At 37.1% G+C, this 26,416-nt stretch overlaps 1 protein-coding gene across 2 annotated transcripts in view; it reads right to left on the bottom strand.

Annotated features, from left to right (window-relative positions):
* The window catches only part of LAMB4 (laminin subunit beta 4), a 99,867-nt gene extending 73,585 nt beyond the window's left edge, over nt 1-26,282 (bottom strand). The window contains exons 1-8 of one of the 2 annotated variants that reach the window (XM_025041942.1): nt 26,186-26,282; nt 18,748-18,814; nt 10,037-10,194; nt 6,817-6,952; nt 3,377-3,450; nt 2,163-2,351; nt 1,234-1,297; nt 842-1,056 (exon numbers count right to left, since the gene is read on the bottom strand). In XM_025041942.1, the coding sequence (XP_024897710.1) occupies nt 842-1,056; nt 1,234-1,297; nt 2,163-2,351; nt 3,377-3,450; nt 6,817-6,952; nt 10,037-10,194; nt 18,748-18,781 (870 nt within the window). In that variant the 5' untranslated portion in view covers nt 18,782-18,814; nt 26,186-26,282. The remainder of the gene's footprint in view (nt 1-841; nt 1,057-1,233; nt 1,298-2,162; nt 2,352-3,376; nt 3,451-6,816; nt 6,953-10,036; nt 10,195-18,747; nt 18,815-26,185) is intronic. The other variant, XM_025041941.1, reaches the window with a different exon arrangement.
* Nucleotides 26,283-26,416: the final 134 nt, after the last annotated feature.

The following is a 26,416-nucleotide window of genomic DNA, read 5'->3' as shown; positions in this document are numbered from 1 at the left end:
GGCAGCTCATAGCAGCAATCAGGACACTGAGGGACAGGATGAAGAGTGTGTGTGTGTGTGTGTGTGTGTGGGTGTGTGTGTCCATTCAAGGTGGTAGGGTGGTTTAGGAGCATAAAGGAAAAGAGGGAATTAGGAAACAGAAAGAAAGATGTGTGATTCTCCACAAACTGCCCTAAATGTCCAAATTCAAAGAAGGAAGTTCTATTTCCAGTGAAACCTATGGAGATAACTGAGTAGCAAGGTGCAATAGCCTCAACGTCAAGCCTTGTCTGATTATGACTAATAGTTTAAAATTATTTAGTAGACACACCTTCTGGACATGGCATAAAAATACAATTCTATTGTATCACTCTTCTAAGACTAGTCCTAAAATGGAAGAGATTTTCACTACAAAGACATAGTTATTCATCGTGTAAGAATGTAACTTGGAGTGACCATTTTTATAGTATCAGATATTACTCAAACACCTTGGCATTAAGTACAACAGATCTTCAATAAATTTTTGTCAGAGAATGCATGTGAAATTATAAGTCTTTCCCACCGAATCTCCATTCTTTACAAAACAAATAACAAAAAGAGAGCGAGATGGGCTATCTTGAAATAATAAATTATAAATTCTGCTCATGAGTTCAGTGATGCCCATATGTGGCAGAATCCACAAGAGTCTCTGGTGAGAGAGCTGGAATGAAGGTCCCTTGGATGGCCTGTCAGGCCAGGTTGAATCATACCTGCCCCAACAGAAGGCTGGCACTTTGATTGTTGATCCCCACATATAGAGTCTGATCTACACTGAGCGATGGAATGGTAAGAGAGCCAACTGCCCTTTCAGATTATAACTCACCATTCCGGGAGGGCTGAACACATCTCCCCGCACCTCCTGCGTTGGGCCACATTCACTAGCGTGGCCGTTGCAAAAACAGCTGCCCCGAACCACCATCTCATACAGAGCATAGTAGTATTTATCAAGGGAATCATTTTGCCTCCTTCCAAGCAAAGTATCCCCAAGGGTGTGGAGTTTGGTAAAGTTTATCCTCAGGTTTGTTAATGTCACAAGGTCTAGAAAAAGGAAAATAATGAAAATAACAAGTCAAAGTGCATTTAGGTTGTATCAGTTCAGGGTGCCCTTCTTGATGACATCCCCTTAATGCATCATAAAAACGCAATGACAAGGAATATTCCTAATATGAAATTTTAGAAAAGAAATAGGTGTGGAAAATATAAAGTAATTCATACCCTGAATGTAGGGACTGTAGGGATTTTCTATTTCAAAGCTGGGATCCAAAACTTTTAAAACAACCTGTAAAACAAATGTAGGTAAATTTATAGTATTTTACCCAAAAAGAATTGTTGTTGTTATATATACTCTTAAAGAAGAGATCCTGATCTTACAAGAAGGCCAAACCATCGTCTCTCTACTGGCATAGATACAGGTTATTGTTTGGGTTTTCATATGAATAAAAGTACCAAGAAAAAATGAATAAGTTATTAAATAGTCACTCATTCTGGCTCTTTATGCACAGGTCGTCCATATAGGCAGAAGTCATGATACCATTGGTGAAAAGGGATCCTGGGGTGGAGTGATGGAGGTCACAATTCAGCAGGTCAGCATCTATTTGGATCTGGCAGGGGATTCTGGAGTTGTATTATGTCACCAATTCTATCTATACTACCTGATAAGATAATACCTCCCCACCCCACTCCTACCCTCACCCTCTGTCAGTGACCCGCTTTGCTCAGGGGGAGGTTCCTGGCAGATTCCACCTGAGTGGTGGTTTATAGAGCATAGATATGACAACTATTCCAGGGCTACCACTATATGCTCCCTTGCAAGGGTTAGAAACAGATGCTCCTTCCTCTGGGTTCCCTGCACTCCAGTGCCCAAGCTGGATTGTAGCCCCTGCTCACCTTCAACTGGGCACTCTGTGCAGGGTTGTTTCGTAGAAGGTATTTATTATTTATCTGAATTGGAGATGAATTCAGGACTCATTTCAATTTAGATACTTTAATTTTAAAAAACCAACAGCTCAAGTTATATTTCAGCAAACACTACCTAAATTGTTTTTATCTAAATTAACCACATTAACCAAAAAGGTTTAATTTGGGGGGGGTGGGCGGTGGTTATAAAGGCTTATATCAAAGAAATCCAGTAAAGGAAATGCTACCTCACCACCAGTTGAGGGTTCAATATCCGAATATTTGGAGTCACAAACAAGGTCTCCCACTCCCTGGGCCTGGCCAGACGTGATGTTGGGAAAGGAAGTGGCACAGTCTTTTGCAAAATATTTTAACACTTTCCAGGTGCGTCCATAGTCTGCAGAACGTTCAACTAACATTGCGGCAGGCCGAAAAGTCTATGAAAAAATGAGTTAAACTTGTTATGCTTCACAAAGGTAGATTTTATTACCCACTCCAGATTGAACATCTATATTTTCTAATTCTATTTTTCCAAACTTTATTTGTATCTTTTAAAATCTATTATATAATGAACACACCATAATCTCTTTCCAATAAGTGGGCAAGTATTTCTGAGCACATACTTTGCCTTAGAATCTAATTCCGTTTAAAAATGTTTATGGCTGTGTGAATTATTAATTGAAGAAAGATGGCATATAAATTTTTAAAAGGATAATGTAATTGATATTTTACAGTGATTTGCGTGTGGTTTTCTTGGCCTAGAATATTTCTCTGGCAAACTTTTATACATCCTTCAAAATCTACCATGAAGTTTACCCTGATTCCCCAGGGCAGATTAGCCTCATCTATGCTAATCATACATCTATTTCTGCACTTATCAATCTGTATTAAAATTTTAAATTCACATATGTGCTTGTATCCATGACAGATGTGAGCTCTTTGAAGTTGGTTTTTTTTTTTTTTACTTTTTATAACTTTTTATTTTATATTCATCTTTTATTACCATAATAGCACATAACAGCACTAGGCATGACATAAAAATTAGAATTTTGATGAATGATTAGAGAATAACTATAGCACAGGACTTGTCTCTGGTATCTAACTAACCCTAATAAAAACCCCTTAATTTTTCTTCCTCTTTTGATCTTTCCGTGTCTCCCTAAATAATTTCCAGTTTCTGCCCTACTCCTCCCCCACCCCCCACACTGCTTGGCATTTTCTTTTTGTTATATATTCTCTAAGATTTTGTTATTGTTGTTAACCATATAAGTTATTAATTACTGAGCAGGGTTTTTTTTGTTTGTTTTGTTTTTCCTATTCAAGAACAAAAACCCAGATGCCAAAGATCAAGTCTGGATTTACACAGCTTTTTGTTCTCTGCAAGGAAGCAAGGAAGCGAAATTCCAGATAAGCCCAGCATTTGGTAAGTACATAAAGGGGCAGCAAGTCTACACATCTGTACCTTAAAGGTCAAGATAAGGTGGCTGAACTGAAATAATGCCTCTAGGTCCAATCTGATGCTGACATGATCACGACCTAAAGAAAAATACAGAAAGAAGAAAATCAGTGATTATGAGAGACCCTCCCTCCTTCTTTTATCATGTTAATCCTTTACCATGTTAAACCCTTTGAAATCACATGGCTGGTGATTTCCTAATCTGTTGGTGTGGGTTCCCATGCTGTTCCCTGCTCAGGAGAAGGTCTATGTGAGAGCAATATAGGATTTACCCTGTGTCCTCATCCATGTTTCGGTGGCAGTACACATGGCCACAGTGTGGCAGTATTACATATCACCATGGGAGTTCTGAGACATTTCCCATAGGTGGAACGAGAGAGCTCATTTCCTTGAACTCAAAGAATCTTGACAACACACTAATGTGAGCTAACAAGCCAGAGAATGATAAAATTGACACACTCTTTTCTTCCAATAGCTGCTAACAATCATTTGAACTAGTTTTCTTATTACTTAGCATACAATACAATGTGGAGCATTCCATTGGAGTGAGGATCTGTGGACTCCTCTATGGCTGAGGAGAACATGGAGATATCCTGGCCAGGACTTTGCACTGAGATAGTTAGCTGCCATCTGTCTCTAGCATGGATGTGGAGACTTGGCCCCAATCTGGACACAATAGAAGCCCTGTTCTCTCTAGAGTGCATTGTCCAATAGAAATATGAGCCATATGTGTCATTTAAAATTTTCTGGAAGGCATATTTTTAAAAGTAAAAATAGGCAGATGAAATTATTTTTAATGTATTTAATCTAATATGTCAAAAATATTCTTATTTCAACATGTAATCGATATTTTTAAAAGTTAGTAATGTTTTATTATACATTTTTCTCCAACTAAGTCTTAAAAATCCAGGATGTTTTTATACTTATAGCACATCTCTATTTGAATTAGCCATGTTTTAAGGGCTCAGTAGCCCCATGTGGCTAGGGGCTATGATATTGAACATTGCAGCTCTAGAGAACAGTGGCTGGACTGCAGTGAATTGGGGTACAGCTTACATTCTAAGATGAATGGCTCAGGAAAGGGTTTGCTGCTGAGAGGGCAGCCACATTCCAGGCTCTATGTCAACGGCCTCTAACCTTTTCTAGAAAAAATATCTCCTTTCCCTTCTCTAAAGTTTTTGGTTAAGAGCCCTTGTTCTATGTAATCAGCTTTGACAGAGAGGCGTTCTTTCTCTGAGGATGCATGGAATAAATGTTGAACATGTGGGTGATAACAATTACAAATTGAAAATGGCACCATTCATCAATGAAGACAGGTGACCATGGTAAAAACTACCTCATGCTCACTAGAAAGGGTCAACTAGAATCCAAACCGGGAATAAGACAAGAATGCCCACTTTCACCACTTTTATTCAACATAGTATTAGAAGTCCTAGCCACAGAAATCAGACAAGAAAAAGAAATAAAATGCATCCAAATTTTCATTTCAGACACACATTCTGCGAGCCTGTGCTGTCGAGGACCCGGATGTGAGAAGCAGCATTGCAAGTCCGCTTGTCTGGCTGTCTTTCTTGTGAACGGAACCTGTTCCTGCTGCAAACACAGGCTTCTCAGGGCTCCAAGTCGGAGCCGAAAACTCATGACCACAGGCTGGCACACAGCACTTGGCACTGCTCAAGGAAACCTGTGAGGATCACCCCCGTCACTGAATAAAGGAGCTTTTCTGTTTTACTGGTATCTCTAAATTTTCCTTTCATATGTTCAAATAAATTTTTTTTTCTAAACAACAACAAAAAATGCATCCAGATTAGAAAGGAAGAAGTAAAACTGCCATTATTTGCAGAAGACATGACAATAAATAGAGAGAATCCTAAATAGTCCACCAAAAAACTATCAGAATGGATAAACAAATTCAGTAAAGTAGCAGAAAACAAAATTAATATTCAGAAATCGGTTGCATTTTTATACACCAATAATGAATTACCAGAAAGGGATATTAAGAAAACAAATCCATTTATAATTGCATCAAAATATAAAATACCTAGGAATAAATTTAACAAAGGAAGTTAAAGATCTGTACTTAGAAAATTATAAGAAAAGAAAGAAATTGAAGAAAATAAACAAATAAACAAATAAAATCATATTCTGTGTTCATGAATAGGAAGAATTAACATCGTTAAAATGTCCATACCCAAAGCAGTCTATAGATTCAGTGCAATCCCTATCAAAATATCAGTGACATTTTTCACAGAACAAGAACAAATAATTCAAAAATTTATATTGAACCATAAAAGATCCCAAAAAGCCACAGCAATCTTGAGAAAGAAGAACAAAATTTGGGGTGTCATGCTACCTGATATCAAACTATACTACAAGCCTATACTAATCAAAACAGCATGGTACTGGCATTAAAACAGACACAGATTAATGGAACATATATAAAATATGTTCTATATCCATATACAAAAATAAACGCAAAATGGATTAAAGACCTAAATGTAAGACCTGAAACCATAAAACTCATAGAAGAAAACATTGGCAGTGAACGCTCTGACATTGTTCTTAGTAATATTTGTTCTGATATATTTCCTCTGGCAAGGGAAACAAAAGCAAAAATAAACAATGGGACTACATCAAACTAAAAAGTTTTGCACAGCAAAGGAAACAACAAAACAAAAAGATAGCCTACTGAATTAAGATTTTTGCCAACGATACATCTGATAAGAATTAATATCCAAAATTTATAAAAGAGTCATATAACTGAATAGCAAACAAACAAACAAACAATCCAATTAAAAATGGGCAAAGGACCTGAATAGGCATTTCTCCAAAGAGGACATACGGATGGCCAATAGACATATGAAAATATGCTCAACATCACTAATCATAAGAGAAATGCAAATTAAAACCACAGTGTGGTATCATCGCCTCACAACTGTCAGAATGACTATCATCAATAAATCAACAAACAAGTGTTGGCGAGGATGTGGAGAAAAGGGAACCCTCGTGCAGTAAGAAATGAAATGTCCTTTTTCTCTCTTCCTTTATGTGTTGAAGAAGGAAAAAGCACATGATGTGAACTCGCTCTTTCTCTAGTGTTATTAATTCCACTTAGTGTGTTTCATATTGGGCTTTATTTATTAACACCTCGTACACTTTCTTATTTTTTTTACAAAGAACAAAAGAAAGCAGAGATATTTTCTTCTCCCACATGGGAAGAATGAAACATTCTGAATATGTGCTTAAAATACACTTTGATTTCTCTAGAGGAAAATAATCTTTCTTAAAATGAAAAGAAAATTTGTTCTTATACAGGACTCTACATTCTTGGTGGACAGTGTTCTATTCCCGTATAACTCCTTGCTGTGACATTGTTAAAATTATACTGAAAGGTGTCTTATTAAAAATTTAAAGAAATAAGAAATTGGAAAGAAACTTAATCATACCATTTTCAGATTGCCACCATTTCTTTTCCCTATCTGGTTCAAAACTTGTAATTACATTCTCAATGGTGTGGCTGTTGGATTGGGTGTGTGGATCATATGGAAATCTGGAGTCACAGATGAAGCATTTTTTTTCCCCCTGGAAAAAAAAGAATTGTAATTACTTATTGTTGATCTGAATTTAAAAACAAGCTGTACTTACCATATTGGTCTTTCAATCTGGCTAAAAATAGAAAGCAGAGGAAATAACAAGACATCAAATTTTCCATCAATAGGTGCTTAAATACAATAACAAATGAAATGAAAATATAACAGAAATTTTATAAATTTATATATTTGGGGTAAAAATGCAAATAAATGTGGAAATAATTTTTTTCTCATAATGTAGGCAGATGATCTGGAAGTTATTTTAAACTATAGAGAAATAATTAGGACATACTCTTTGAGTGAAATTACTTCCTTTAGGAAAAAAAAGAATATTTGGCAAGAAACTAATGAAACAATGGGCCACTAGGTTATTTGCAACCATCATCTTTTCTCTCTCAAACATAGTTTTTGGCAGAAAAGCTTCCAGTGCCAAAACATTTACATCACACATGTGAATTCTGTAAAAGATTTTCATAAACTCACAACAGAGTCACACTCTCTTGTCTCACAGACTAGAAGGTCTTATTAGTGAATTGGAACTAGTTTTGTTTGGGATGGGTTTTCAAAGGCTACAACAGCCAACATTGGCCTGTGGATTTGCTTAATTGAATGAGTCTGCCTGTAGCTGTATTTAGTTAAAACTCCTAAGGAAATACAAAATTTCCAAAAGACTGCCAATGGCCTGCACAGTTCTTCTTGGCTAATATGTGGGACTCTGAAGGAGCATATTTGCAAAGCTTTTAGGAAGCAGTTGTTTATTATAACAATCCTCTGCGCTGAAAATTGCCTACAATAGTAAATGTGCTGGCAGGGTCCCGTGAACATTGCTTGAGTTTGTGTCCTGACCATGGCTTACAAGGGCCTACATGATCTCACCAGGGCCACTCCCTTGCCTGTCTTCCTTTGATTTCAGCTCTATCTACCCTCCTTGCTCTTTCTTGAGCTCACCAAGAACTCTCCTGCCTTAGAGTTCTCAAGTCTCCCCAAGCCCTCCACTAAATATTCTTATCTCTTGCTCCTTCCTTTCTTTCAGGTCTCCATTTAAATACTGTCATCTCAGAGAGAGTTTCCTTGACTTCTAAATACCACCACCTCCCATCGTTATGGCTTCTGCCACTCCCTAGGCCTTACTTACCCTGCTTGATAATATTTTCTAAGACCTCATCACTATTTAAAACTATTAGATAGTGTTGGATTATTATCTGTTGCCATCATTAGATTTTAAGTTGAATAAAGGCAAGGACTTTGTTTTGTTTATGGCTGTATTCTCTTTACCTAGAATAGTGTCTGGAACACAGTAGATGCTCAATAAAATTTGTTGAATGAATACATGATGATTTTGATGACTATTTTAGGTGGAGTCTGTCAAAGTGAATCAGCCTTTCAAGAGAATCATGTAATCCTTTTATAATCACTGGCTACCATAAGCCTTATACTTGAAGAAAACAAAAATGCCCTTTGGAAATTAAGGAATAATGGAAGCTAGATCAATTCTGCATATGGAGAGGCTTGACCCAGACCTATCTTAAAAGAAGCCCTATAAGTCTACCAAAAGATGTCAAGACTTCAAAGTATTTCCAGTAATACTGGGGGAACTTCAGGGTTTGTGGGCCATTCTCTCTGTAAACAATTTGGAAGCACAGTCTTTGCTGGTGCTGTCTATGGAGGCTGCTTAGTTGTAGTCAGTAAGCGGGAGACTCAGCTTGGATAAACTGTGGGGCAATATTGACTTGAGCTTCAGAAGAGAATGCTTTGCTTGGTAGCAATTTGTTAGATAACGGATGGGGAAAAAAACCCCACTCTCCATGCTTATGTAGATGAACACTTGTAGCTCCACCTATGATACTATGAAGATATTTTGGGATTTTTTTCCAGCTCTAAGATTTTTAAGATTTCAGTGATTCTCTAGACAAAAGAGGCCTCTGAAGTTTGATTTACTTCTATTTTTGGTGGTTTGAAATTAGGATATAGAAACATCAATTTCTAATTAATGTCTGAGTATGTCATGAGTTGGCTATGACAATAGTTAGTAAATGCCAGTGCTTGAAGAACAGGATGGGTGATGCCAGTGTTGGAAAGTTTTTAATATTAGAGTTGAGAACCACTTCTTTGTCCACAGGACCTAGACTTTGTAAAGTCACTTGAAGTGCCATCCATCCCACCTGACCCAGAGTTGAGCACAACTTCAGCAGTGTCATTTCCTTGCATACGTAGAGAATTTGTTTTCTTATACAAGTACTTCCCAAACTTAGAACAGCGCTAAGCACTATGGTATTGTCTTCACTTATTCATAATCATCTTCTTTTGCTAAAAAACAATTAGAATATAAAGCATTTCCCAGAGGCCTCCAGGAGTTGCCTTAAATGAACAATACATGGAAAGCCCAGGCCACTAACACTGGCTTGTGTCCAACTTCCTTTCTGCACATCCTCTCATTGAAGGATTGAAGTGATTTCCTCAGGCTTTTCAACAGGTATGATGCACAGATGACCTTGGGTGCTTGCTTTACTTCCAGAGCACAGGGAAGAAAAAATTCTATAAAGCAACAGGTCCTTTTATAAAACTGGTCTTTAAGAAAAAAACAGCCGTAAAATAATGTTCACATCGGGATTTTATGGTTTTTAGGCAAGACGATTTCCAAGTGGCAATGCAAAGCTGGCATACAAAGAATTCCAAGTTCCACAACCTTCTATCTCTAAGGGAGGAGAATAAGAACTCCTGCTTCACATAATGGCCTTGAGTTCCTGGGAGGTCTGCAATCTCCACCGTTCATTCTATGGCTGTCACTAAGGCAGACAAATAGGATAGCACATTTTATAGTAATTTCCTACAAAGACTGAAACCAACAGTCTTTTATATCTAATTCTAAAGATAACAAGAAATAGATGAGTCAGATCTTCCCTATTTTCTAATCTGTCAAGGTTTTCTGGACTTTGAATCGTATCATTTGTGTCTCAGATGTTCAGGAAGGAGTGTTACCTCCTTAACTGTTGTCTGGACAGCCCCAGATGTACCTGGAAAAGTCTATGTCATTGATTAAATAATGTCCAAACAAGTAAACAAAGAACCAACCCACCTCAAGGTAGCTGAGGATGCAGTATTTCTGGGCTCCGTTTAGCCCGCAGGTAGAAGAAGCCATGAGCTGTGTGCTGCGGCCCACCAGGAGGTTGCCGGTGGTAGGATGACAGGCGCCCCTGTTGCATTCATCCTCAGCTTTTGTATAACTGACCAACCCTTGAACACAACAGAAATAGCTACGTAGAAGGCAGTCTAAGGGTAGCAGAAAGCTTAAAGAAGTAACTGGTTAAGTCAGAAAGTTAACGGCCCATTTATTGTTAACACCAGTTCTGTTGATCGTTATGACCCTGGTCGTGAATGCTACTGGTGCCCTCAGGCTGATAGCAATCTTTCAGCCTGGGAGGTTATACCATCTGCATTCATGTCCCCATCTGGGCCAGCCTGTAGCCAATGCCTGAGGAATATACAGTTTGAAGGCTGGCTCGATTGTCTCAGGCTGGGATCAACTCCACAGTGCAATTTATGATCAGAACCTCTCCTGGGAGGAGGCTGAAGACTGACTCCAGATGGGACCATATTCCATCTTCACTTCTCTACTCTTGCTCCTCAGAGTACTCCTTCCATAAATCATGTGCATACAAATCCCTGTCTCAGGCTCTGCTTCTAGGAAACCTGATCTGAGGCAGCTTCTCTGTGCTGGCACAAAGACTAATGCACATCTATGAAGAAGGAGAATTCTACTCTTCTACTGGTTGTTCCAACCTGTACAAAATCAGCTGGAGAATTTAAGAAATCCTTGAGGAATAATTTTCTCCTAAAACATGTAAATTCAATTGACTCCTTTATAACCTGGATTGTTGGACTCATATGCACCATGGAACAAATCATGACCCTTTGGGATAAAGTGAGAGACTGAGTTCCCGTCTGTGTAGCACACTTATCCCTTGACACCTGCTCTCCAACAGATCTGTCCTAAAGGGCTTTGGTCACAAGAGAGATAACATAATTGCAAGGGAAACCTTATCTCAATTATCAACTCAATTCTCTACTTTTCATGTGTGGCCTCTGAGATAATATTCTTAATCTCAGTTTAAAAAATGTTTTTAAAGTTCTGTTTGTTTTAAAATGTTAAATTCTGAGTTAAGATAACTGTCAAACCTCTATATGTGAATGTAGGGTGGGTAGGGTAATCTAAATTATTTCTTGCCTGCAGGGTTTGCCTACAGGGTTTGCTCTTTTATGTTAAAGTTATATTTTATAATCCATAACATATTAATAGATTCGTTTACTGTTGGGAAGATTGAGTAAAACAAAGTAGAATCTCACTAGGGCTCAGGTCTAAGATTAATACACATATAAAGTTAATGTGAGTCCACTATAATATTTTATTGATAGCTATTTATAGAAATAGTTATATTTCTTCTTTTAAGGTATATTCGAACAGGACAGTATTGTAACTTTTTAAATTTGGCTTAAAGGTTAGACTTCTGTTTGATTCTCAAGGCCAAAATCTAGGCACTAGTTTTTTCTTGATTGCATTTCAAATTATAGACATGATAATTTTGCAGAAATAAAGCAGATTGAAAGACACAGGACCTAGAATAGCTAAAATAATTTTGAAAGTCACTGCTTGATATTACTGTGGCTACAGTAAACAAGAGAATGTAATATTGATAGAGAGATATACCAATGGAACAGAATAAAGGATCCAGAAATAGATACACACAAATATGCTCAACTAAATTTTGAGGTGCAAAGGCAATTTAGTGGAGGAAGGATAGCCTTTTCAGCAAATAGTGATAGAGCAATTGGACATCCATAGGCAAAATAATGAGCTGTACCCCAAACCTCACACAAACATTAACAAAAAATGGATAATGGCTTTAAATGTAAAATATAAAACTATAAATCTCCTATAACACATAAGAGAGAATCTTTGAGACTTAGGGCTAGGCAAAAAATTTTTAGAATTGACAACTAGAGTGTGATCCATAAAGAGAAAAATTGGTAAATTTGATCTCATCAAAATTTTAAAAAATTAAAAACTTTGTAAAAAGGCAAGCTACAGACTGGGAAAATGAATTGCAAATCACATATCTGACAAAGCACTTGATCTAAAATACATAAAGTGCTCTTAAAAGTCAACATTAAAAAACCAATCCAATGAGAAATTGGCAAGTGGCATGAATACACATTTCACTGAGAAGATATACAGATGGCAAATAAGCACCTGAAAAGATGTTCAACATCATTAACCATTAGGAAAATGCAAATCAAAACCACAATAAGATAGCACTACATACTTATCAGAATGACTAAAATTTAAAAAATAGCAGTAACACTAGTTGCTGGAGAGGATGTGGAGAAACAATTACTTGTGGGAATGTAAAATGGTACAGCTTCTCTGGGGGAAAAGTATGGTAGTTTCTTATAAAACTAAGCATGTGCTTGTCATATAATCCAGTAACTGACAGACTACTTACTGACTTCTAATGGAATGTCATGTCCACATTACAAATCTTATGTCAGGTCAATGGTATATGCGGGTATTCAATGATCTTTAATTCACCTCTACTTTTGTCTGTTTGTCAGGAAAACTGCCTATGTCAGTGGAGGCAGAATTTGCACATTGGCTGCATTCACAATTGAGCCTGAGTGTGCTGTGAGGCAGCGAATGGAAAGTGGGAATGTAAAATGGTACAGCTACTCTGGGAGAAAAGTATGGTAGTTTCTTATAAAACTAAGCATGTGCTTATCATATAATCCAGCAATTGCACTCTTAAATATTTATTCTGGAGAAATTAAATTTACCTTCAAACAAAAATCTGTATATAAATGTTCATAGTATCTTTATTTATAATAGCCAAAAACTGGAAACAACACAGATCTTTCAGAGTAAGTGGTTAAACAAAGTGTAGTGAATCCACACCGTGGAATAGTACTTAGCAAAAAAAAAAGGAATGAATCGTTGAAACATGAAACAATGTGGATGAATCTCATAGGGATTATACTGAGTGAAAAAGGCCAACCTCAAAGGTTATAAACTGCGTAATTCCATTTCTTGAATGACAAAATTATAGAGATGGAGAACAGATTGTAGGGGTTAGGTAGGCAGGGAGAGAAGTAGGTGGGGATAGATACAAAGGGGTAGTACTAAGGATCCTCAAGGTGATAGAACTGTTCTGTATGTTAATTGTGGTGATGGTCATGTGAATAAAATTGCATAGAATTAACACACACACACACACACACAGATAAGTGCATGTAAAACTAGTGACATCTGAATAAAGTCGATCGACTATATTAATGTCAATTTTCTGGTTGTGATATTGTACTATAGTTATGGAAGGTGTTACCACTGGGGGAAAATTGGGTGAAAGGTATATGGAATATCTCTGTATGGTTTCTAACAACTGCATGAGAACCTGTAATTATTTCAAAAAAAAGAAAAAGAAAAGAAAAGAAAAACAAAACACAAATCCTCTCTCCCTTCAAATCACATCAGCTTCTGGATGGTCAATCAAGTAAACCCCATACTCTAAAATAATACAAACTTGACCTGTTCCAACTGCTCTTACACTCTTTTCTCTTGAGACATGAAAATTTATGCCAAGACCCGATTTCAACAGAAAGGTGTGAAAGGATCGGCCTAAAATGAAAAATAATTACTGCACTATGAACTAAGCTTGGTTTCTCCTCAGTTTTCTAAATTGTAAAAATATGAAGAATTTTTTATAAACTCGTTTTACATCTAATGTATTTCTTTCCTTCAACTTGTCCTCCAAAATGTAGGCTTTTGAAAAATACTGTTTTTTTCTCTTATGTATTCCTTTCCCAAATAAGCTATTCTTTTTTTACAGCTTTACTGAAATATAATAGATAATTAGTTGCTAATATTTACATTGTACAATTCAATGAATTTTTCTCTCAATTACAGTTGGCATACAGTAATACATTAATTTCATTTGTACAGCATAGTGATTAGAGATCTATATAATTCACAAAGTGGTCAACCCACTAAATCTAGTGCCCCTCTTCCCCCTTACATATTTATTACAACGTTGTTGACTATTTTCCTTATGCTGCACTTTATATCTCCATGACTATTTTGTAATTATCCATTTGTCCTTTTTCACCATCTCCCCAACCTCCCTCCTCTCTAGTAGCCCTCAAAATATTCTCTGTATCTATGGGTTTGTTTCTGTTTTTGTTGCTGCTGTTGTTTATTTCGTTCTTTAGATTCCACATATATGTGAAATAATGTGATATTTGTCTTTATCTGACTTACTTCATTCAGCATAGTACCCTCTAGATCCGTCAAGGCAATATCTTTTCCCATCCTCCTCCTTTTAGTCTGTGTGCATCTTTTAATCTGAAGTGAGTCTCTTTAGGCAGCATATGTAGGGGTTTTGTTTTCATATCCATTCAGTCACTCTATCTTTTGGTTGGAGCACTTAATTCTTTTCCATTTGATAGGAATGTAGTTATTACCATTCCTTATTCATGTTTTTGATATGTGTTTTTGTATGTTTTTCTCCTTAAAGAAGTCCCTCCAACATTTCTTGTAATCAGTATTGGTGATGATGAATTTCTTAGCTTTTTTTTTTTGTCTGGGAAAATATTTATTTGTCCTTCAACTTTAAATGATAGCTTTGCTGGATAAAGAATTCTTGGTTGTAGATCCTGGGTTTTCATCACTTTGAATATTTTGTGCCAAGCTCTTCTGTCCTGCATAGTTTCCTTTGAGAAATTGGTTGTCAGTCTTATGGGTGTTCCCTTGTAGGTAACTAATTGCTTTTCTCTTGCTGCTTTTAAGATTCTCTCTTTGTAGTTAAACTTTGACATTTTAATTATGATGTGTCTTGGTGTGGGCCTCTTTGGGTTCATCTTTTTTAGGACTCTCTGAGCTTTCTGGGGTTGTATGTCTATTCCTTCACCAGGTGAGAAAAGTTTTCTATCATTATTTCTTCAAATAGATCTTTGGCTTCTTGTTTTCCTTCAGCTACCCCTATGATATGGATATTTTTACATTTAATTGTGTCCTATAGGCTCCTTAAATTATTATTATAGTCTTGGCTTCTTTTTCTTGCTGTTCTGTTTGGGTGTCCTTGGCTTCCCTATCCTTTATATTGGTGGTTCGATATTTTTCTTATCTACTCTGTTGATCCCTTCTAATATACTCTTCATCTCAGATAATACGTTCTTCATTTCTGAATGGTTCCCTTTTATAATTTCCATTTCCATTTTTATGTTTTTATCTCTTTGTTAAAGTTCTCACTGAGTTCATCTACACTTCCCCTAAGTTCATTGAGCATCTCTATAACCAGTATTTTGAACTCAGCTTCTGTTAGATTGCTTGACTCCATTATTCCGGGATCTCTGTTTTGTTCTCTCATATGGTTTCTTCTTCTTTATCTTCCCATTCGGCTGCCTTTCTGTGTCTGTTTCTATGTAGTAAGCAAAGCTCCTAAGTCTCCCAGTCTTATTAGTGTGGCTTCTTATAGTAGGTGTCCATTGGCACCTTATAGTAGGAGTTCTGAGAGGGGTTCAGCTACAGGCCAAGATTAGCCCCAGCCTGGTCCCCTCTGGGGCCACCAGTTAAGATTCACTAAGCGATCCACAGATGCTGTGCTTATAGTTGCCTCAAGAGGCCATGCCAGAAACCGAGGTCAGCTGACACCAATGTGAGTCTTGGAGCTGCTTGGCAAGAAGCATTGGACTGGCAGAGAACACACCTGGATGTGGCTTGGGTGGGGCTGTGAGTTGGGGGAGGCGGAGTCTCAGAGAATCCTCTGAGCGAAGCGACCTCTGTTACTCAGTTTGAAGAAGTCTCAGCTATGGCGGTGCTGCTTCCCCACACTGGGAGTGTGGGGAAGCAGCACCAGCTGGATACCACCAGCACTTCTGCCTGGGAGAGGGACTCGCCTCTGGCTCTCACTCCAACAACTTAGTATCCCTCTGTAAGTCCTTGGTTCCCCCAAGCAGCCAACGCAGGGCTGGTGCTCAGACCCAGTGAGTCTGTCACCGCAAAATTCTGGTCTTGGACATGGTCCCTTTAAGAGGAATGTCTGGAGCTGTTGGCAGCAGCTTCAGTAGACTCTGTTCCACTCAGCCACTGGGAACTGGGCAGCCTTGTGTCCTTGCTCCGTCCCACCTCCTACCATTGCAAGATGATTTCTTATTTCTCTCCCTAGTCATAGGGCTTCTGTTCACCTAGACCCCAGGTGACTCTGCTTGCTGTTTGCTCCATGTTTCTGTCACTACTTTGATTTGGTCACAAGAGGAGGTGAACAAAACTTCTATCATTTATGCCATTTTGCCCCTATCCCTTCAAGTATTCTTTCCCTCTGGTTTTTTTATGATTATTTTCAGGCAGTAATCATACATAGATCACAGTTCTACAGCTAAGAATATGATACATAATGTCTCCTGTCCCACGGATTACAAATGTCAGTTTGAACGGGGAATTTTCTATCTTCAACCTCATTGCAAAGATTCTTATTCTAAGACAAAGGCACATTTCCTTCCTTTTCTTTGAAATAGATATGTGAAGAAATTTAGCTCCATCATAAATTTTTTATTTCATTGTATAATAAATGATCCTAGATTGGTTAAAATGAATTTTTCCTTTTATTCACCGAATAGCCCAAATACAGATTCCTTTTATTTTCTAGACAAATAACTAATCAGAAGTTTGGATTCCAACTGACAGAGGCTTTTTGAAACGAGGTCAGGTATAAAATCTCTGCTAATTTTACATGTGGATTAACTAGACTTCCCTTCCAGGGATTTATTTTTTAGACAAGTTCCATCCTGACTTATTTTATTGGAATTGTTGCCTTAGAGATTTAACCTGTTTTTATAAACTGACTTGGCCAAACTTGTTTTGATCAGGTGTGTACTTTTCAGAAATAAAATTATTCTGGGACTTAGGGAAAGTGAACTATTATTATTTACGTAATATTCTAAATAAATTTCAGGTCTAAAATATTTGGCAAAAAGTGGCTAGAAATGTAAGTAGTTAAAGCCTCATGCCTGAAAATAAACACACTCAGCAATTTCCTTCCTGGGTTAATAATTCAGTTGCCAGATCATTATATTAGCAATAGGTTGGAACTGATTCAGAGAATAAAGGTGTTTATGTCTTTAAAAAATCAACATATTTCTTAAAAGTGACATACAGTTTGAAAATAGGATCTTATTAATAATGACTATAAGAGATCTGGTCATTTAAAGAAAATGCACAGCAAATTTTCTGTAAAGTGAAGGATTGCTTTGTAGAAATAACCATTATTATATAATCTCTCAGTAATTTTGTATAGTTATAATTTTCTGAAACACATGAGATGTTTTTATATACTTTAAAGTGTACTTCAAATTTTTAGGGGCTGTAAATACACCCATGCATTTATGTACTCACACACATTTATTATGAGTAAGAAAATGTATAAAGAATGTACATTAGATAAAGTTCGCACTTTGCATCCAGTTCCCAAAACCTGGGGCTGACGCGCATTTTATGATTCTTTCCCCTTATTTTCCTTAGTCAGAATGCAAGACAAAGTATTTAAATATGTTCCAGTATTTATATAAATGCCTATGGTCAAACTACAAACCAGTAAATGCCCAAGTTGATGACGTAGAGTTAAACTGGTAGGTAATTCAACCATAGGCAACTCCAGAGATTTGAGCTAGATCAGAGTACCTTAGGTTTAGAAGTCCAGGATCTTTTCTGCCCAAGCTAATTTAGTTTTGAAGATCTTTCTTCCAGAGAGAGGGGACTCCTGATTGAGAAGGACTTTCTGAGCAACTGTGGGGTGGTTTAGAACTTTGGCAAGGTATAAATTATCCTCTATAGAGGCTGGGGAGTAGGTACAGCAAAATCAGTGGTTGCTTCTGATTTTGAATGTTGGTTTAGTCCCAAAGAGAACGTCCAAGGCAGATGTAGATTAAACAACTCTTCTCTGACTATCTGAGGCCAAATCTAGATTGTCCTGGGGAGTGCAGCATAATGAGTCTTCACTCCCACTGGCTTGTGACTCACCTCTCTGAGGCAGAGAATTTTCAACAGAGAGCATTTCCCATCTAGAGCTGTTCTTTCCTTCATTACCAGCTAATCTAACTAAGAAACTGCCTCAGGCTTTAAAAATTGCAAAATTAAAAGATGAGATTCTTAAAGTTTGCTGTTGCAAAGAAATTCAGTATGAATCTTTGAGGAGAAGATTCTAAGCAATTTAGTTAGTACTTAGTAACCAAAAGCAGGTCTGTTATAATCAGGATCAAAGAGAGTAATTGTTGGAAACATCTTCTCTATGACTAATGTAAATTATTCTCAGCTTGTTAAACACAGCAGAGGCATGGAGAATTTGGCCTTGTAGCTCAGAGCTGCTGCTTAGTTAGAAGAGGGAATTTTGCCTGTAAATCCTTCATGAAACTTCATCTCTGGGACAAGCACGACATTCAAAGCAGAGCTATTTTTAAAATGCATTATATTTGTAAATTAAGAATCTAACAGTACTTTACTTTTTTAAGTATCTTATTCTACTTATCTGCTGATGATAATATTCCATTAAAGAATGATAGAAACAACTATGCATGGATACTGAACATATTCGAGTGAATTTTTTAGTTGCTTGACACAAACAACAGAAGAGCCATGCAAATATAAAATAGCATAGGAAAAAGAGGTGAATATGTTTTAAAACTATTTCTACTAAATATTTTAAAACAATTCAATACAAAGCAGAAAATGAATTTCAACATACTCACCAAGGTGCAGAAAAAAGGTCAGTTGAAATTGCATTCTTTTGTCAGAAAATGATTAAATAGAATTCTGCTAGGTTAAAAAAAAAGAGATTAAAATTAGACACTGAAAGATAATAATCGACCTGAATTTTTAATGATTTGAAATTTTGTCTGATGGTTCTTACCCTTTAGGGACACAAAATACTGATAGAGCCCAATTCCTTTAAAAATAAGAATGTATACAATTTTTACAAATATTTGTTGTCTATTTTGAGACTACAGAATATGATCATTTGTAGGAAATAATAAGAAACAAATGTAATTTTCTTTGCATATTTTAATTTCAACCTATTTTTGCCCATCTTGTTATTTAGAAAAAATACTTAAATTATACAATTAGTGTAAACTCATTATTGAAAAAATAGAAAAATCAAATGGACAAAATAAAGGAATTATTATTCATAGTACCACCACCTAGAGAAAAGTGGTTCTTCCATACTTTTTTCATTGCATGTAAATATTTTCCAAAAATGATACATTATATACTTCTTCCAATCAATATATCCCAGACATCTTTCTGTACCAACAAATACATTTTTACAGGAGTGATTTTCAATCTAGTGAGGGACATCAGGATCAACTGGGGGCTTCCACAAACAAAACATGTGTCCTTGTTTTAGATTTCACTATGTCCCTCTAGATAGAGGGCCCCCCAAATCACTGTTGTGGGAGCCCTGACATACATGGGAGTATACATGCATCTCCGTGGACTGGGAGGAGAAAAAGTAAAAGGCTCTTCTGCATCAGTGTTTAAAATTACTGGATAATATTCCTATGAATGCAGGAACCAGAATTTATTTAACAAATGTCCTGATGATGTGTACTTTATTTCTAATATTCTGTTATAAATATTTTTGCTAAATCTTTGTTCATATCTTTAATTGACACCTTTAATATGCCTTTTAATTATTCCCCAGGATATATCAAATGGAGTGGAAATAATGAATTAAAGAGCATGTGTGTGTAAAGCTTTTGATGTTACCATCAAACCGTCATTCAGACAGTTTGTCCCTATTTATACTCACCAAGAGCCTATGACCTGAGCCATTACTAACAGTGAGCATTATGGATTTTTAAAGCTTTGTCAATTTAAAAAGCAAAGAAATCATACCTCATCATTTTAATGTATTTATTTGAGTAGTGTAAAAAATATTTGTCACATATTTGCCAGTGAGAATTATTTTTGACACTCTGGCCTTCAAGGCTTTTTCTAAAGAATTCTTTGTTTATCCTGCTAATCCCACATCCTTATCCCTCTAATCTCACTTTCCTGCACTCACACACGAGAACATCACTTCCTGTTCCTGCTTGCTGAACTCTCTTCTCATGCCAGTTCCTTTGCCTTGCATGCCACTCTCCAAAACTCAGATGCCAGCTTCCTTATAAAATCTTTTAAAGAGTGTTTTGAAAGGCTTCATTTTAGGCAAATTTCCCAGTCTGTGATCTAAGCTACTTACACAGCTTGGGGGTTATTTGGACGTCAAATATCATAAGAAAATTACTGAGAAGCATCCCCTCCTGAAGCATTTCTAACTGAAAATGATCTGCCTCTGTTATAAAAGTCTGCAGTTTTGGACTAATAGCCTCATAGAAAACCTTGCAAAGACCTATAGGAGAATCCAGAATGGAGCCTTAGGAAGGTCCATCCTGTGTGGGCCACCTGACCCTGAGCACTTTTTCTAGGTGACAATCTTGTTGCCCTTTCCTTGGTCAAAGCATGTGGTTTCGATCAATTATCCAGCTACACTTTTTTGATGACATGAAATCCCCAGTTCTGATGTTGTCCTGGATTCAGAACTCCTGCCTAGAGGCTTCATTCCTTTCTTTTTAAAGTTGGATAATATTTTATGATTTATACCTGGAGAGACTTTTAAACTATCAATGCTCAGGCCTAACCCAGACCAATTCGATCAGAATCTTTAGGGGTGGGACCCATGTGTCAATGTCTTTAAGATGCTCCTCAGAAAAAGGAACCCTTATACTCTGCTGGTGGGACTGCAAATTGGTACAGCTCACCAATTTTACTATGGAAAACAGTATGGAGTTTCCTCAAAAAACTAAGAATTGATCTACCAATTGCTGTGATCCAGCAATCCTTCTACTGGGTATTTACCCCAAAGACTTGAAAACCCATTTCCAAAAAGATATTTGCACACCGATGTTCATAGCAACATTATTTATAGTGGCCAAGACATGGAAGCAACCGAAACGTCCTACAATAGATGATTGGATAAAGAAGCTATGGTACATATATACCATGAAATATTACTCAGCCATAAGAAGAGATGAAATACTGCTATTTGTGACAACATGGATGAACCTCAGATAATCATGCTAAGCTAAATAAGCCAGACAGAAAAAGTTGAAAACCACATGATATCACTTATATGTGGGCTATAAACCTAAAAGCAACAAATAAACAGGACAAACGAACAGAGACTCATGGACGTGGACTATAGGTTAGTGGTTACTAGAGGACTATAGACTAGTGGTTACTAGTGGGGTGGTGGAGGAAGGGGAGGTGGACGGGGTAAAGAGGGTCAAATATACGGTTTGGGGGGAAGTGGGTTAAGGGGGTCAAATATATGGTAACTAAAGGAAACTGGACTTTGGGTGGTAAACACACAACAGAATACACAGATGTCAAATGATAATGTACACCTGAAAATTATATAATTGTATTAACCAATGTTATCCCAATAAACTTAATTTTAAAAAAATAATAAATAAATTAATTAAAAAAAGATGTTCCCCACAGGATTCTAATATGCAATCCAGGTTGAGAAATACCAATGGCTCCTGAACACCTAAAACTCATTAATTTGCCCCACATACCTGCTATCCTCATGGGTTCAATTCTAAGAGAAAGGCATGTGGTTCCCAAACTTTACTGCACATTAGAATCACCTGGGGAGCTTTAAGAATCCTGCCACCCAAGTAACATTTCTTACCAATTAAATCAGAATATCGGGAGATGGAGTCCGGGCATCAGTATGGTTTAAAAATTCCAGTTGGTTCCAAGATATAGCAAGGTTTGGGACCTACTGGCATTACCATAGACTGACGTTATTAGGTCAGAAATTCAAGAGTCATTCTGGATTCCTCCTCCTCTCACCCTTCAAATCTAAATTTTATCTTATCTCCATAAACAGTGGTCCTCAAAGTGTGGTTCATGAATTTAGTTGGGTGACCGATTCATGCTGGTTTGTCTGGGACTTTTCTGGTTTTAGCCTTGAAAGTCCCCGGGTCCTGGGAATCTCCCTGAATACTGGGCAAACCCAGATGTTGGTCACCCTACTGGATAAACAGCATCAGTGTCACCTGGAAACTTGTTAGAAATGCCAATTATCAAGCCCTAGCCCAGGACCTACTAATTCAGAAACTCTAGGGATGGGGCCTAGCACTCTGTGCTTTTACAAGCCCTCCAGGTGAATCTGCTATATGCTCAAGTTTAATAAATCACTGTCCTAAGTAGCTCAGAAGTCCATACTATGAAAATCAGAGCTGCTGCTGCTTCTGGGACAGTAGCTAACACTTCATGAGAATCTACTCAGTGGCAGGAGCTTTCTTAGCTGACTGTGTGGCTTGGCTGCTCCCCCAGTTAGACATTGCAGGGCAAGTGGATAGATCTGCTCCTGTCTGAGTATGCATGTTCTTCTTAGAGCTTGCTCAGAAATGGGCTTCTTTTCTAGCCCCCCAATATTCAAAAGTAATTTCCTCATCAGAATAGAAGGTTTTATATTGTTCATAAGCTTCTAGGGAGAAAACAAAAAAGGAGAGTTTTCTTTCTTTCATAGATGAGGTCTCTCCTATGAAACTGCTCATGTCTCTGAGGTGGGGGTATTCTTATCTCCACAGCACTTACTACCTCTTTTAAGGCATAAAGTATATTCTATTTTTCATCCTTTTATTTTTTGGTGACAGCTTTACTGAGACAATCATATATATATAAAGTCACCTTTAATGTGTCTTTTAATATATTCAGAAAGCTGTGCAACCATCACCATTGTCTAACTCTAGAACATTTTATCACTCAAGCAAAAAATTCCATATCCTTTGGCAGTTAGCCCCCATCTGCCTCTTCCTGCAGCCCCTGGCAACTACCAATCTACTTTCTCTCTTGATGGATTTGCCTATTCTGGAAACTTCATATAAATAAAAATTATACAACATGTAGTCCTTTGTGACTGGCTTCTTTAGCACATTTTCAAGGTTCATCCTTGTTGTAGTATGTATCAGACCTTCATTCCTTTTTATTGCTGAATAATATTCCATCATATGGATATACCACATACAGTTTATCCATTCATCAGTTTGTAGGCATTTGGTTTTATCTACTTTTTGGCTATTAGGAATAATGCTGCTATGAATATTTATCTACAAGTTTTTGTATGGCTATATATTTTCATTTCTCTTGGATAAATATATAGAAGTAGAAACATTCTGCTTTAAAAGAATTTTATGACCTTGTCTAAAACTTCCTAATAGATTATAAGCACTTAAAGGCAAACATTCATCTTTTTGTCCCTAGAAGTACTTAGAAAGGTATCAAAAACATTTGTCGACTTGAATTCATTGTAGTTTGCATTTCTTGTGTTAAAATATACCAGTGTCTAACCTTAACACTAATTGCATGCATAGCATTCTAGCTTGGTTTTTATTTACTGGCTGTTACACTAACCTCACCTCACCTATCTTCACTTGGAGTCCTAGGCTGTGCCCTGGAGGTCCCCTTCACTGTAGGGCCTGATTTAGCCTTGGTTTTAAAGTCCCTGTATCAATTGCCAATCTTGGGTGTTCTCTGGTGCTAACTTTTTTCCTGCCTCTTGTCCCACAACCTTATTCTGTGATTTCTGTTTCCCAACTTTCTCATATATATATATATTACTTCCCAGAGCCCCAGTGTGAAACTGGGGCTGTCTAGAAATTTGAAAATTTAAATATTGTAATAGGAAACACTTGGGAGGTAAAGAAGACTATAGATTAATCACTTACCAATAGTCCTTTTTTTTTTTTTTTTTTTAATATCATAGCTCAGTGAAGGATTTATAGTTTTTCGGTCAGAAGCACCAGCCTATGGCCCGAAGCACTCACAGAATGGGATTTTTTAGGGCCCAGTGGGAAGATGGGTGAAAAGGGATGGAGTCCTTGGCTTCTTTCCTCCACTCTAGTAATGAAAGTGGCCCCAAAGGAATACCAACATTGGGCTTTAAAATTCTTTAATCTAGCTATGTCTGAAATTCCCAAGGCATAGTGAATGAAGAGATGAGTTAATTCTGGTTAATTCAGGCTGCTATTCTCTCTGAAATGACCCAATAAAATGGTAAAGGGACTTAAATCATCCCTAATTTTCTTACTCCTCTATGTCATAATGCAAGCGAACTCTTGACTTCCTGTTACAAATTAATTCCTTACTCCTCCCCTCAATTCTACCTCCTGAAATATAATTTCCTTCTTTCTCAGTGAAGATGAATTACAGCTGATCCCTATCATCATGCTGCAAATGCTTAGGCCCATATTGGCTTTTCTGATTCTCAGAAAAAGTGCTGTGCAGTTATTCTCAAGGGGTTGGTTTGCTCCATAGAGTATATTTGGCAATGTCTGCAGATATTTCTGGCTGTCACAATAGAGATGGGGGAACGGTACTGACAACTTAGTGAGTAGAGGCCAGGAATACCGCTAAATAAATATCCTATAATGCACAGGACAGCTCCCAGCCCCTAACTAAGAATTATCCAGCCCAAAATGTCACTAGTGCTGAGTGTGAGAAACCCTGCAGATGGCTTCAGTACCCTTAGCCAGGGCCTTGTCACCCCACCCTTTTTCATAAGTTGCTCAGCTCTAGCCTTACTCTCTTGTTTTCTTTCACGATTCAGGTGATCTACACCCCAAACTAGATGAGTGTTATAGTAAGTCTGGCAACTTTTAGAAGTTCTGTCATCTAAAATCAACTACCTAGGCATTATAAAACCAACAGTTGCGCATACAGCACAATTTCAGGCATTGTGATGATCTCATCTATCCTGCCTCAAGCTGTCCATTTAATTGGTGCCCCTTTTCTGGTTGGTTTACCAGAGATGACATTTGCAAGGCCTCGCAGGAGCTATGTGAAAATTATTTCTTGCTAAATTCATTGGTGAGTTTAAGTGATATATGCAAAAATAATTGGAATGAATAAATATAATATCCCATTCTTTGAATGAAAAGCATATACATTTATTTATAAAGGGCCTGGGTACATTTTGGTCATTGTTTAATGAATATTGCTAGATGAAGCTGGTCTTAAAATATATTAAGTGTTGCAATAAATAGATCTTAAAATGCATGATGTGTTGCAGCGAACAGTAAAATATACAAAACTGATGATAACTAACTTTCTGGCATTGCTAATTGACTTTAATTTACTAACTGTTATCTAATATTACCTCATTGGCCCTCATTTGAAGGCTGTGCTCAGGCCAACACGTTATCAGAGAGTTTGCTCTTTTTTGTCAAAATAATTTGAATGAAACAGATGAAGACATGAAGAAGGGGCATATAATGTTAAACTGCCTAGCTCCTAGACTCATGGGTGCAAAAGCTTTTGATAAACAGACTCTCCGCAGAAAAGGTGTGCATTCTACTCCTGTTTTGGCTGCTGTTCCTGTCTTCTGCAAGTTGAACAGAAATATCTAACACAGGGGACAATTATAATAAATATATTTATATTAGTTCTTAACTCTTTTTCTGGCACACTTCAAATGAGTTATTTTATACATCTGAAAATGTCAATTTTCATAGAAATCTTATGTTTAACTCTCCCTTATTTGGGTAACACATTTTTTTCCATATTATACCAGGAATCATTAAACATTTCAGCTGTGTTGCCTAAATTGCCTCACAGTGAAGAACGCAGAACTCGAAGCTATAAAAGTTACTTTTCTTTGAATTAGAACAGACATCATGCTTTCTTAAAACTTAGTATTTACACACACCTAGAATATCAACAGAAATATTTTGACGATATGGATAGCTCTATAGAATTTGCACTTTTTCTAAATTGTCGCAAGTTGTATCACCACGATAAAATAAGCATTTTCCAAGTACATAATTTAAAATTGTGCAGTTCGGCACTACCTCACTTGAAGCTTCCCTCAAGGAACAGAAAAGGTCAAATCATTGGCTACATCCCACTATGTGCTCAGCTTTCACTTTTCCCATTGGATACTGTATTATGTATACATGTTTGTGGGTAATGTTATCTGATTATTGATCATTCTGTAAAAGTAATAATTATGCTCTATGCTCTGATATATTATATTCTATGCTGGTTCCCCATGTATTAACAAATTCTGAGCTTGCTGATACTTTCACTTAATCCAAAATATGCCAACTTGCCAGTGAGATGGAAGGTGAAACTTACCGGGATTTGAGAGGCTGTTTAGAGGTGCAGGCAGCAGACAGGGCATGTAAAGGCACACCTGAAAGCGAGAGTCAATTTAAGTAGGAAATGTTTTCCCCGAGGCACCTAAGGGTAGGAGAAAAAAATGAGAAGTATTCCAAAACCTGCCAAAAAGGTGATTTGTAAAGTTACTTGCCCTAGGTTTTGATTTACGCTCTTTCTCTCTCTCTCTCTCTCTCTCTCTCTCTCTCT

The sequence above is a fragment of the Pteropus alecto genome, unplaced genomic scaffold (genome assembly GCF_000325575.1).
Source record: "Pteropus alecto unplaced genomic scaffold, ASM32557v1 scaffold109, whole genome shotgun sequence".
NCBI classification, from domain to species: domain Eukaryota; kingdom Metazoa; phylum Chordata; class Mammalia; order Chiroptera; family Pteropodidae; genus Pteropus; species Pteropus alecto.
Note: the sequence above shows the minus strand (reverse complement) of the source record. Positions and strands in the feature narration are given on the sequence as shown.